Genomic DNA, 13,396 nt, shown 5'->3' with positions numbered 1-13,396 from the left:
ATATTGTTTTATAATGCTACGAAAATTTTGAAATAACCATTCTACCAGTTTGGTCGCCCAAGTATTCACCAAAAAATTTTTTGGTGCACAACCTTAATACCTGCTTCACCATAGCGTCGGTTCAATGCATTGATGACAGAAAACAAACAGTGTTAACTGCTTGGAAAAATGCTGAATATTTTCCTCAGCAGAGATTCATTACTAATACCCTAGCGTAAATATTTCCTTCCCGCTATCTCCCCTTCTTGTGTATATGTATCATTACGACTGCATAATTTGCAACACCAAACAATTGTCAATCATAGCATAAAAAATAGGCGGTTGTTGCATCGCGACAGGGGCAATGAACACGGGAACAGATACAAATGAGGTTTAAGCGAAGATGTACTATTTTTGCCTCGACAGAAGCCCTTTCTATTAATATTTCCGGTCTCGATTAGCTTAGCCTTCATGCTTGGTGGAGATAGTTTTGCTACTGTCATGTGAAACCAAATAACACACAAAAATTCCAGAACAATTATTTTCTTGGTGAGCCGATGATAGCCTAGTTTAATGATTCCCCACTCAATTGTGTAATTCTGAACCTTAATGGAATGGCGTCAGTTTGATGTAATGATTGCAATGTCAGAGACATTAGCGAGTGAGAAATTTGATTGCGCCCACAGCTCAACCCGAAACGAAGACATGTGATGACACAAAACAAGGAAGAACAAGCGATGTTTATTGCTTTGAACACAGAACGATACTGTAAGGTTGGTCCTTCCTTGCTTGAGACTTTAAACTTCTTCAGTTCATTCGTCTCTAACGTTCAAAAAGGCCCTTGGAAAACTTTACTTTATCCATCATATTACTCCTCATCCCCCATTGCCTTGAGAAAGGCATTCGATCCCTCGCCGCCCAGCTCGCCCAGCAACGACGCTGTTCAGTCGATTTCCTCACGAAGAATGAAAGTTTGCCTCAGCGAGATCCACTGTTTATACTCTAGGCAAATATTCCCCTTCGTTCTTTTTCTTTTCCTTTGTTCACGGAGACTTTACATCTTACGATTTCCCCTTCGTTGCTCGTCGATAAGTTGGTCGTTATTGACAGCTCTGTTCGGGAAAGCACACAAATGGATAGAACAATGTAATGTATAGCATATCAAACGAATCTTGGGGAATTTCCGATTCGTTTGGTATGTAAATCGCCAAAATCCGTTTGCGGCAAAAATAGTTATTAACGTTAACTTTATTTCATAAAAACGTGACCTGTTTTCTGATTTGGCACCCTTAATGAAAGACGTAGTTCTACGTCAAAAAACTCAAATTTTTACGTTTGCGACACCAGTAAATGAAGTCCGAATGAGCTAATGTTTTGCATAGGGTATATTATCGTGCAAATCATGAAAAATCGAGATAACTATTTTTATTGGCACCCAAAACTATACTTTTCGTTTCGTACTCCGAAAAAAAAACCAAAAAAACTACAACTCTGTAATCCTCGAGATATGATTCAGGAGTGAGAGAGAGAGAAAAAAAGATCTAGCGAAAGTATCCTCTATGCTCGTTCATTCAATTGGCGTTGGTGGTTTCATTTTCTGTCATTGTGAAACGAGATACATAATGGATTTCCAGATGGAATAAACGCACTACGTGTTTTAAGTATTCACATAAATATTAATACGTAATAATAAATAATAAACGAAAGAAAGAGCAATCACTATAAAAGGGAGAACCGGAGAGCTTTTTATGTAGGCTATTCTGACAGTTCTCATTTCCAACCAGTTAAACTTTGACAGGAATCCCGGTATACAGAATACGGATCCTTTTTATTGTGTTAAAATAAAAAAAACTTAAAAGTCAGGAAAAATCAGGATCACTTCAGAAAAATCAGGCAAAATCAAGTGTGTGTCAGGATGTCAGGATATGAGTCAAAAATTCTGGGAAATCCTGAAAAATCAGGAAGGTTTTCATCTTTGGTGGGATGTGTAAGAATTCATACAACGTGGCAACTAGGTTGAATTCGATGTCATGTCTCTGAAAAAAAAAAAATTACGTGTTGAATGAGTACAGTGATAGGCATTCGTTTAGCCGCAGTTGAAAAAAACTTAAAACACTTTCAAAACAAATAGGAATGTTCTTTTTATCGGGATACATATTTGCTGTAGTGGTAGTATATTTTAGTCATTTTTATTGAAAGAACGCGCGTCACACTCATACACGCACAAGGCGGCATCGGTGGATGTAAACATTCAATCGCCGTTTTTTCCCGAGACATACGTTTAGCCGCAGAGCATGAAAAACAGGTTTTCGTATAATCACCGAGTCTTTATCTGTGTTTTTTGAAAAATTACTTCGGAGTATTCAATTTACACGGTAGATATAAGATGTGCAATGTAAGAAGTTGGTCAGATTAGTGATTCACGTATAGTTTGAAGGAATGGCGAAAGGTACTCGATTAACGGAGGAAGAACGGAGAATAATAAAGAGGTTCAAAGAAGAAAAGTTTTCTAATCGCTCGATCGCAACAAAAATTGGTCGATCTGAGAAAGTGGTACGTAATTTTTTGAAAATGAGCCCGAAATATATATAAATAAAACGACCTACAAAAAGGGAACACGAAAGTTACTTTGCGTCTTAAAGGTCAAATAAGACACAAAGCAACCAAGAAGCGATTGTCCTGCTCACAAATTAGGGCAGATTGGTTGTTCCAGTAACGAAGAAGCACATTGTGCGCATCTTGAACGAGTCACCAAACATCAAGTGGAAGAAACTTCAAGGGAAGCCGAAACTGACCGCCACTCATAAGCAGAACCGTCTAGATTTCGCCCGGCAATACATGGAATGGAAACTAGAATTGCGAAATGTTGTGTTTTCCGACGAAAAAAAAGTTTAATGGATGGCTCGGACTGTTACTGTTGCTATTGGCACGATTTAATTCAGCGGAATGTCGTGAGATCGAAACGAAACTTTGGGGATCCTTTTCCTATCACTGCAAGCTTCCCATTTGTTCCATTTCCACCCGAATGAACTCCAAAAAGTATCTTGAATTACTGGAGGACGCTTTGATTGGCCATATTGAGAATAACGCTACTGAGGATATAGTTTTTCAGCAGGATAATGCATCGATCCACGTTTCCCAGCAATCAAAGGCATAGTTTGCTGAGAAGGACATTCCACTTCTTGAATAACCTGCTTGCAATCCGATGAAATCTTGGCCGGGGTGGTCTATGCAAACGGACGACAATTTGACAACATTTCCTGCCTCAAGGCAGTAATTTTTTTTTAATCGAAATTTGAAGATGCGGCTAAACGAATGTCCACCCTAATTTCACATATTTGAATTATTTTAAAAACAAAAAGTGAATTGTTACTGTTTTTTCAACAATGAATTCAATGAAAGCAAACAAAAATTGTCTTTTATGAGCAAAACTGAACAAATAATTGACTTATTTTCAAACATATTGAGGAAAAATAAGGTGCGGCTGAACGAATGTCTACCACTGTATAAGTATTGGATTATAATTGATACAGGGAAGTACATAAAATTCAACTCTTTTGAACTGACGGGTGGTCCTGAAAAGACTCGATGGATGACTTCGTAGAAGCAACTGAAGATGGTTGATACATAATTATTTCTTGTTCTCGTGAGAACAACACACGAGATATATCCTTATTGTCAGTATGTGTCTCTTTTTTTAGACATTTACTGCCTTCACACACGATTTTATATTTGTTCAACCTGCGATTCAGTACACGATTCAGTACACAAACTAGCTGCACCTAACGGTATGAAAACCGACGATGTTCGGAGCCCATGTGAGCTTCTGCACCAATCTACGTGAAGGTTTCGTGAACATTCAAAATTGGCACTGTTGCTTTTATCAAACAATGCGGTCTGTTTTATATGGTGAAATATTCTCTATTTTAAACATTTCGTATTCTCCGCTGCCGAATTCAGAGCCAATGGTGCCATTTGTACGCAATCTATATCGAATTATGATCGATACTTCGTTTATCGCTAAAACCTTCGTTCAGTTCGTCGACAGAAAAGAAATGGAATTGAGAGAGAAGAGCATACAACATTGCACAATGGTCCAGGAGATGCACTTAAGTGGAAATTAGCATTTAGAGCTCGACGGTTATACTCTAGACAAAAACTGTCTTACACAAAGTTGTTACTCATGATAGACCGCTCGATTTTATGTTGTCAAACATAGGGTGACCAAAATTGCCGATCAAATAAAAATATAACTTTCTTATATTTATAGATAGAGGTTTGAGTTTGAGTAAATTAAAATTGAAATCGTGAGTTTTTGGGTACAAAAAACCATCAATAACTTTGAGTATGATTAAGATATAGGGCCCTATTATAGAAATCGAGGCGATAAGAATTTTGCTCGTTAGACCTATTTTACTATTATAGAAATCGAGCAATTCGATAGCACCGAGCGAGTGATAGCTATCGATGCAAGTGTCAGAACTTTTAGAGTTGTTCACAAGTTGGTTGACTTGTTGCATATCTTCAGAGAATTATTTTGTTTTGGTTTGCGTCCCTGATATTTTCCTTTAGGAAACATTTCAGAAACGCTTGAATATATGCAATTTTCAACACATGTTCGTTTGTTTTGATCAGTATTTGTTTTACGGTGCTGCCAGAATAGTCTATACAAGGTAAATGTTCAATCCATTATTATTCATATTAATTAAGTTATAATTTACAATGTAGAACTTACTTCCAGCACATATTTCAGTGGCTGAAAACGAGTGGACAGACAAATCACCACCTGTTTGAACGACTCGTTGAACCAATGGAAGCGAATGTAAACATTGCTCGAGGTATTTGTGGAGAAAGTTCAAATAAGATCCAGGTTAAGGTAACGTTGGAGGAATTTAGTGAGGAGCTTAATGCGCTGAGACCATCAATGCGTCTTGGTTCAGAATGCCAGAAAGTAAGTGTTTCTTCTACGATACATACAACTTCATAAGTAAATTTTATCATATTATTTGAATTACTATCAAACGAATTTCCTACCTAAAAATGTCTTATTCCTGCTAGCGTATGTTAGTACGTGTTACTTTTGTCAGCAATTTTCTTTTTTATTGCTATACTATACCGAACTTTCTATACCATATGCTAAAGCTGAAATGTCTTGCAAAACAATAATGATTTATTTTAAATTACAGATTTGGATTGACATGAGGTGAAAAGTAAATAAACACTAGCACACAACAAGCGAGAATTCAGGACCAAAGGTGGTGACCCAATACAATAATGCTATTGACGCCGCTACAACAAAAAATCGACACTAAAAGAGAATTACATAAAAAAAATGTTTCCCTTAAAAAAGTGGAATTTATGTGTGACTCCTTACGGAATTACATAGATTGCTGTTGTGAAAATAAATGAAAAGATTCATTTTCTAATAATTATATTTTTGTAAAGCAAATTGTTCCATGATATCGTTTTTATTACACATCCATGCATGCATTATGCCTATTAAGCTTCATTCGTTGAGGGAATATCAGTTTTCTCCAAAACATAACCATATTAACACTTTTGGAAATACATTTTCATAGGAGATACCTCTAAAAAAGATTTGGCATCCTTTCTATAGTGCTTCGTGAAACATTTCAAGCTTGTTTCAAAATATTTCATCACAACCGCTGACATTCGAGCTTGCTAACGAATCGAGCAGTTTTCCTCGATTTCTATAATTCCAGATTTTACCCGGTGTGATAGTGATAGTGATTGTATCGAATCCTCGATTCGATTTCTATAATAGGGCCCATAGACATGTTCTGCATCGCAAAATGTTGGTATCGATAAGCTCTAAAAGTCGTTTGAAGACAGCGTTGATGTAGAATTTGAAATATAAAAGTTAAAGCAGAAAAAACACGTTTTTTCATTGTCACCCTAATGCAACCTAGAAAAAAGCGTAAAATCGATTATTTTAGGAGATAGAAAAAAACTTCGTTCTACAAAGTTGTTCAAAATAACTGGGGCTACAACATTGTTGAACTATGTTTATCTCTATCTATAAAGATAAGAAAGTTAGATCTTTCATTTCATCGACAATTTTGGTCACCCTATTTTTGATAACATAAAAATGAGCGCTCTATCATATGTAACAACTTTGTCTAAGACAGTTTTTGTCTAAACAATAAATATCTCCCACAAAGTTATTTTTAGCGCCTTCTATCTGAGTTGCATTAGAGTAACTATGAAAAAACGGGTTTTTACTCTAACGTGTTCGTGCGACTGTTAGAGCTAATCAATACCAACATTTTGCGATGCGATGCATCTTAATAGTGCTCAAAGTTATTGATGGGTTTTCATCCAAAAACTCATGATTTCAATTTTAATTTACTCAAACACAAAAAAATAACATAGTTTTGAAAATCACATATTATATAGAGCGAAATCTGTTCTTTCAAATTCCATCCTTCATTGGCTAGCATTCGATTACCTTGAATTCATTGAATTTGGAAAGTTCATATTGCACACTTTTTTTTAGTATCTTTTTAGTATCTTTTTTTAGTATCAACATTTTTTATGTTTATCCCAGAAAGAATGACAAACAAATGAAAAGAGCGTGTTTTTGGGAAGAAATATCAATAACTTTGAGTAAAGTTGAGGTATTGACAAGTTCTGCATCGAAAAATGTTTGTATTAATAAGTTCTAAAAGTCTTTCGAAGAAAGTTTGCATATAAAATTTGAAATATGAAAGTTAGAGCAAAAAACAGTTTTTTTCATGGTGACCCTAATGTAACTTAGAAAAAATGCGCTGTATCGGTTATTTCAAGAGATAAAAAAAAACTTTGTTCCGCAAAGATGTCTCAAATAATTGGAGCTACAACATTGTCGAACTATATTTACCTCTATCTATAAAGATAAGAAAGTTAGATTTTTTATTTGATCGACACTTTTGGTCATCCTATTTTTGACAACAGAAAAACGAGCGCTCTATCATGAGTAACAACTTTGTCTAAGGCAGTTTTTGTCTAGAGAATAACTGTCAAGCTCTAAATGCTAATTTCCACTTAAATGCAACTCCTGGACCATTGTGCATTGGTGAACGAGCGAGAACATTCCACACCTGCTTCACAATCGCAGCTAAATAGATTCCTGAGCGGGCACCGGTTTATATACAGATTTGTATGATTTCAATAGCCTGTTTTCAAAGCAATTTTTAAGTTATTGAAACAAGTTTCGGGTCAATAATTAACAAACGTATAACTCTTGGGCATTTTTTTTGTTATTTTGTGATTATTTATTTCGCTTTTGTGTTACAATTTGAATCTTGCTGTGCTCTTTAGGAACGTAAAAAAACAAACTACTAATTTGACCATCTCGTGGTATTTATGGAACAAAACCCCGACGTCACCCAGAGGGTGTAAGTTTGATGCTCGAGACGCTAATAGCTGCTGGAATCAATGTAGAATGTTCTACTAGACAGTTCTTGTGATCCTGACAAATTCTCGAAAAATGTTTTCGCCTACAGCCAAAGCACATTTGCATGCCAACTTTCGCCACCTGATAATAATCTATCGATTACAGTGAATCAAGTGTTCACAATCAGTGAACTGATTGAAATCAGCACAGGAATTATGGGTATTAATTATCGCCAGCGATCAAGCCTACTCACTTCCACTTCAAGGAGTTCATTGTAGCTGTGAAGATGTTATTGTGTATATTCTATGTAAGATTACCTGGAATGCTTCCAAAAGATGTTCAGAACATAGCATGAGATTTCAAAACATCAAGAGAAACAATGATTGTACATTTCTGGCTAGCATTCGATTACCTTAAATTCATTGAATTTGTAAAGTTCATATAGCACACTTTTTTTAGTATCTACAGTCGCTTTACAGTTCTGTAGTATTTGTTGTACGATTGTATTGTATTTCCTCTTCCATATATCAACTTACTTTCACTCGAACCTCAATTCGCATTTGTTGAAGCCTTTTATACCCCTCACATTACAGTCAACAATGAATATCTTACTTTTTTAAGCCACAAAACAAACAAACGCAACACCCTTCGACACGAAACTAGGTTTCCCGAATGAAAACACTAAACTTGAACTGTTTCCGCCACCGAATTTCCGAGTCCAAAGTGTGAGAAGAAAAAGGCTACGAAGGACCGAATCGAAACTTTCTCTACTCTCCTCCCGCCCCTGATTGCCATCGGATTGCCCCATTCGCACGCACAATCGAGCCTTGGCGCCTTGCTTGGCAGCGTCGTCACCGCAGAGCGTTCGTCAGCGTCCACGTCGCGTTCCAATTTCTCGACTTGGCCAGACTGACCACCCACTGCCACCTCCATCCTCACAACTCCCACTTCAACATTCAGTGTTTCCTGGGAGGTTCTGCGCAGAAAATTAACCTCAAATCACACATTCCCACGGCAGCGCCCGATGCGATGGTGAGAGAAGGTGAGAGATGAAAGTGAAAGCATTCGACCCTGTTTTTCACTAGTGTTCTCACCTCAATTCATGTGTGAAAGATTTCGCAAAAATGACTTCACATCCTGCAGCCCAACAAAACGCCAGACGTGATTGGACCTCGGATTATCATCGGTAATTGGTGGACCACACCTAGCTTGGAAAATGTAGCTGCCGCAGTCACGGACGGGAAAACAGCCATTAGTTTGAAATTAAATTGCTTGAAGTAATGAAAAATGGGGCTGCAAAAAAAAAAGGATGATTGATTACACATATCCTCTCGGTTCCTCGCAGAGGTCAAGAAAAGATTGGTGGTGGCGGTAAATTGCCGTACCCAAATGGGAGCGTAAAAAATGCTGCCGCACCCGTTATGTGGTTTTCACGGGAAATCACTTTTCGATTTATGGCTATCCGCCGTTCCGATGGTGTAATTAGCCTGGTTTGTGGTGCTGCTGCGGGTTTTTTTTTCTTATGCTACTAACCGAACGAAACGGAAAGTCGTTTGGAGCTAATAAAGTCCGATAAGATATAAGTCGCTAGACTTGGAGTTTTTTTTAAGCCGAACCGGAATATCGGAAGTGATGTAACGTTGAAAGTTCATTGGGTGTGACTCGTTGCAGGAAATTGGAAATTCAAGGAAGACACCCTCGAAAGTCACACCCGCGAGCCGTTGGCTCGCTCAAAGAGGTCAAGTATCGATTCCTCTCGAGCAGCAGTGGGGCGCGGACGGCTTCAACCTCAAAAAACCCAGACGAAGGCGACTTGGCGGTTGATTGTTTCTTGTGTCCCACCCACTGACAGCGCGCTACAATCCTGCCAGTGGTGGGCGAATGAAAGAAACAATTAATCCTCGTGTTTCCCCCCGCGCACACTTCCTTTGGATCGGATTGGTCTGTCCCATTTGCATTGCTGATGAGCAGCGGTAACCTACAAAACCGAAAAAAGCCATTTGCCTGATCTTTGGCACAGCCAAAACAATTATTCGCCAGCGGTTTAATAATAATGTCGAGCGAAATTGATTTTTTTGGTCGCGAATCCGCAGCCTGCTGTGTGTGTGGGGTCCTATTTTTAGACGAGTCAAATTAGGGTTAAGCGCACTTACCTTGAAGACTTTGAACGAGGATACTACGTAGCTGGAGCCATCCTCGAGCTCGTCCAGCGAATACTTGCGGTCACCGTCCATCGAGAAGATGTAGCGGGCACCGCGGGGCAGATCCATCCGGGCGGAGATCTTATCCAGCAGCGCCTCCAGTGTGCAAATGTCACGCCCGGGTTTGAACCGGAACTCAACGCCCGGGAAGAAGGGATCGCCATTCCGGTAGAATAGCACCCGCCTAGCCTTCCAGAACGACAGGTTTGAGTACCTGGATTGCGGATTGCCCCCGATGGTGCCTGGTACACCCGGGTTGTGCGGCAGTAAGCCGGACGGACCGGGAATATTCTCAAGGGAAAGATCGGTGCGAGAGCTTGTACGCCCCGCTCCGCCAATGACCGGATGGACCGGTGTTGTCTGGGGTTGAGAGGATGAGATTTCACTTTGATTGTCCATGGAAGGCGGCACCGTGGCCGCTCCTATGATCCCAACCGGTGAACCCCCCGTAGGACTCTGAGCCTGACTGTTCGGCAGTACAGCTGGTGTCCCTGCTGCTGCTGTTACTGCTCCTGCTGGTCGTCGTTTGTTTGCACCCCAGCCACCGCGGCCACCACCACCTATCGCACCGCCTCCACTAGAACCGATTTTACCACTCTTAACCACCACGTTACTCGTTATCACCGGATTCACGTTCCGTGTGTTCACCACGGGACCACTTTCGTCGTCGTCCGTTGGCGAAAGATTGTTGTTAACAAACGCTTCACTATCGGGACGGCCTCTCCAGCCGCCCTTGCGAGGTTTTATTCCCCCGACAGGACGCGTCGGAAGATTCGGATTTATCGGAGCGTTCTGCTGACGCGTACCAGTTGAATCCCCAGCCGTACCAAGAACATCACTGTCCCCTACTGGACTGGCATCAAAGTTTCCATTGTTGTTCCTTATCGGAGAGGTTGGCTTTTGTCCGGCTACTCCGGCTCGTTTCAAATGTAACGGTGACACCGATTCTTTGCTTCTGATTAAAGGTTTTGGTTTCGCCAGTGGAAGCGTAGGTTCACTTTCTCTAGCCTCCTTTTGACCGCTGATATTGTTATTATTACCACTGGTCGCTTGTTGGGTCACAGCGCTAGTGGATCCGGCCGCAGCGCCAACCGTTGCGTTACTTTGGGATGTTTGTAAACCACTAACCTGGCTCGCCGGACCGTTCTCTCCGGTAGCCATCGTCAGTGGCCCACTAAGAACCGGTGCGGTTGTGTTTGTGGTGCTTCCACCATCAGCCCCACCACCACCTCCCCCACCACTGCTGCCAGGTTTGGGAGGCGTTCTCGGGCTCTGCTCGGCGTCTGCGCCGATTTCATTCGACATTATGGTAAAATTGGTGTGGTTCTCTCTGCGTACCTCTCTCGCTGGATCACGATAGTGGCCGCGATGATTCTCGCGTAAATCTAGGTAGCCGGGCGTAACGGTGGTGCAAGCGTGCTGACCGAAATTTCCGACGCCACCTCGATAGTACTTGTTGACATTGTAGGACCGAATCGGCACGTACGGCGGTGGTGCTGCCACCTGGTACTCAGTGGCGTCCACTAAGTCATCCTCATCGTAGTACTCACCGCTGGAAACCGATGGGGAGCTCTGCGGTTGCACACAGACGCGTGTGTATTGGTATGTGACGTTTTCGAGCAATTAATTCGTTTATTCGAGGGAGGTTACGTAGGGGGAGGGATTATTGTTGAGGTGGAGAAAAAGGAAAATCGTAATTACCACCGTAGCTTTATTTTCTAGAGGGATCAAAGTTTATAACACAAAGCTTGATAATTGATGCGAACGCAACCAAATCATTCAGATGACATCGATTTCATGCTACAAGCTGCATTCACAAACACATACACACACGAGCGGGCATACACATTGTAACGGGGAATTTAATTAACATTAATGCTAATGCTTGGGTAAAGTGCAAATACTAATTACATGCGAGATTAAGCAATGGAAGTTAATAAAGTGGTGTACTAGGCCAATGCCGATGTTGGGGTCGGGGCTAATCAGAGTGTTCTGGATTGGTTTAGTGGTCAATCGGATTTAATGGGTGCGATTAAGCGTTGTGTCGCATGCTACGAAGAGACTTTCCATCTGATTATCATTTACAAGTAATCGTGTTACAGTTACCTTTCATTCCTTACGGATTTGGTACATGTTTGACTTCATTACTTACAGAACCAAGGACACCGTTCAAAAGATTATAAGGGGATTCAACTCGATGGTGCTACGTACAATCGTACCACTTGTGCTGTATTAATCTGTTCGAATCCGAATGTAATATGAGACTGCAGAGATGATGCTAACTAGGGATTAAACGGATATCCGGTAATTATCCGGTATCCGGCCTATCCGGCCAATGTTTGCTGTCCGGCCGGATACATGATAATTTCTCATTACGCAACATAAATCCTATAAAAATGGCCCATTAGCTAGCTAGCATATCAGAGCAAAATCATTCATACATAATTAAAAATAAGGTTTGATTACTGAAATGCTGATTTTTTTTCCAAACTTAAAATAATATTTACTCATGACATTAATTTATGAACAGTACTCAATATTAACCAGTGGTGAATTATGGTGAATACCGTTTTGGCTCATATTCCGAACAGACTCAAATTCCGAACACTTCATTTTAAAAACTAAATTTACAGAACATCAGAGTTATAAATAATTGAATAGTGAAAACCCCAATATTCCTTTCCATATAACAACATTTATAGGTATCAAAACAACAAACATTTTTAAAATGAAGTGTTCGGAATTTAAATCAATACGGTAAATAAAAAACTTTCAAAAGTTGATTGTGACAACCGATTACGCTTCGCTTTGACACCAGGGCAACTTCAGAAAACAGTCTTCACTGTAATACACTGCGTTTCACAACTATAGAACCACTCATTTTTTCGATGTTTCCAAAGATACGTAAGAAGTCGGTTAAATTGAAGTATATAGTGTGAGATACAATAATTATCTTCATTTGTAAGACTGGACTGTATTGTTGCGTCCAGGCGCGAAACATACAAAAAACTAAAATTCCAGTGTTTCATAACTATAGAACCAGATGGAAAAACTCTCACCCCGTCAAACAATTAACGTCGATTTCACATGAGTTACAATAAGCTTCTAATTCGTAGGTCATCTTCAGTTCTCAATCAGTTCAAATAACCCATTTTGGGTGGTTTTGACCAAGCTGCGCCATGTTGTAGTGTTTATCTCGTTCTACGCAAAGGATACTGCTCGTTTAAGCTCTTTAAATCACTTATACTGCATGTTAGCTGCATCTACTACGATACGTTCTTGACAGGGTTTTGATCTGGTAAACAAGCTGACCAGTCCATAATCTGAGGTCCCTATTCATTGAACCATGCCATGACTTCTCGGATTTTATGAATTGATGCCAAATTGATCAATTATCACATTGTTTTTGATGCAAAAACAGCATAAAATGAGTCTAAAGTACTTCGTTGCACTTCTGACTGTTCGTTCGTGTTGATGGTAAGCTATCTAAACCAGGCCTTTTTAAGATAATCCTCCCCAAACCATAAAAAACCCATCTCCAAAGCTGCCCACGGATTTAACTATTTCAGGAGAACTTCTCTGATAAAAAGAAATTCAATGTGAATAGAATTTCTTGATACTGGAAAGACTTACGAAACGTGTCATGCAATTTTTCAACTCGATAGTTTGCTGGTTTGAGGAAAATATTTTCTGAAAGGCCTGGTTCAGATAGCTTCTCATCAACGCGAATGCACAGTCAGAAGTGTAATGCAGAACTTCTGTTTTTGGATCTAAAACAACGTGATAATTGAGTAATTTGACATCAATTCATAGAATCCGG

The 13,396-nt window shown here is 39.8% G+C and overlaps 2 protein-coding genes across 3 annotated transcripts in view; one reads left to right on the top strand and one right to left on the bottom strand.

Annotated features, from left to right (window-relative positions):
- LOC129777137 (echinoderm microtubule-associated protein-like CG42247) overlaps nt 1–13,396 on the bottom strand; it is a 149,861-nt gene that overhangs the window by 100,182 nt on the left and 36,283 nt on the right. Inside the window, exon 2 of the mRNA XM_055783219.1 lies at nt 9,529–11,148. Within this exon, the coding sequence (XP_055639194.1) occupies nt 9,529–11,148 (1,620 nt within the window). The remainder of the gene's footprint in view (nt 1–9,528; nt 11,149–13,396) is intronic.
- Nucleotides 2,248–13,396, top strand: part of LOC129777146 (perlucin-like) — an 88,897-nt gene continuing 77,748 nt past the window's right edge. The window contains exons 1-2 of one of the 2 annotated variants that reach the window (XM_055783240.1): nt 2,248–2,354; nt 2,410–2,532. The gene's annotated coding sequence lies outside the window, so the exon portion shown is untranslated. Of the gene's footprint in view, nt 2,533–13,396 lie in introns of both variants that reach the window. The other variant, XM_055783231.1, reaches the window with a different exon arrangement.

This window comes from Toxorhynchites rutilus, chromosome 1 (assembly GCF_029784135.1).
Source record: "Toxorhynchites rutilus septentrionalis strain SRP chromosome 1, ASM2978413v1, whole genome shotgun sequence".
In the NCBI taxonomy this organism is placed as follows: Eukaryota; Metazoa; Arthropoda; class Insecta; order Diptera; family Culicidae; genus Toxorhynchites; species Toxorhynchites rutilus.
This window is presented reverse-complemented; position numbering and strand designations above follow the sequence as displayed.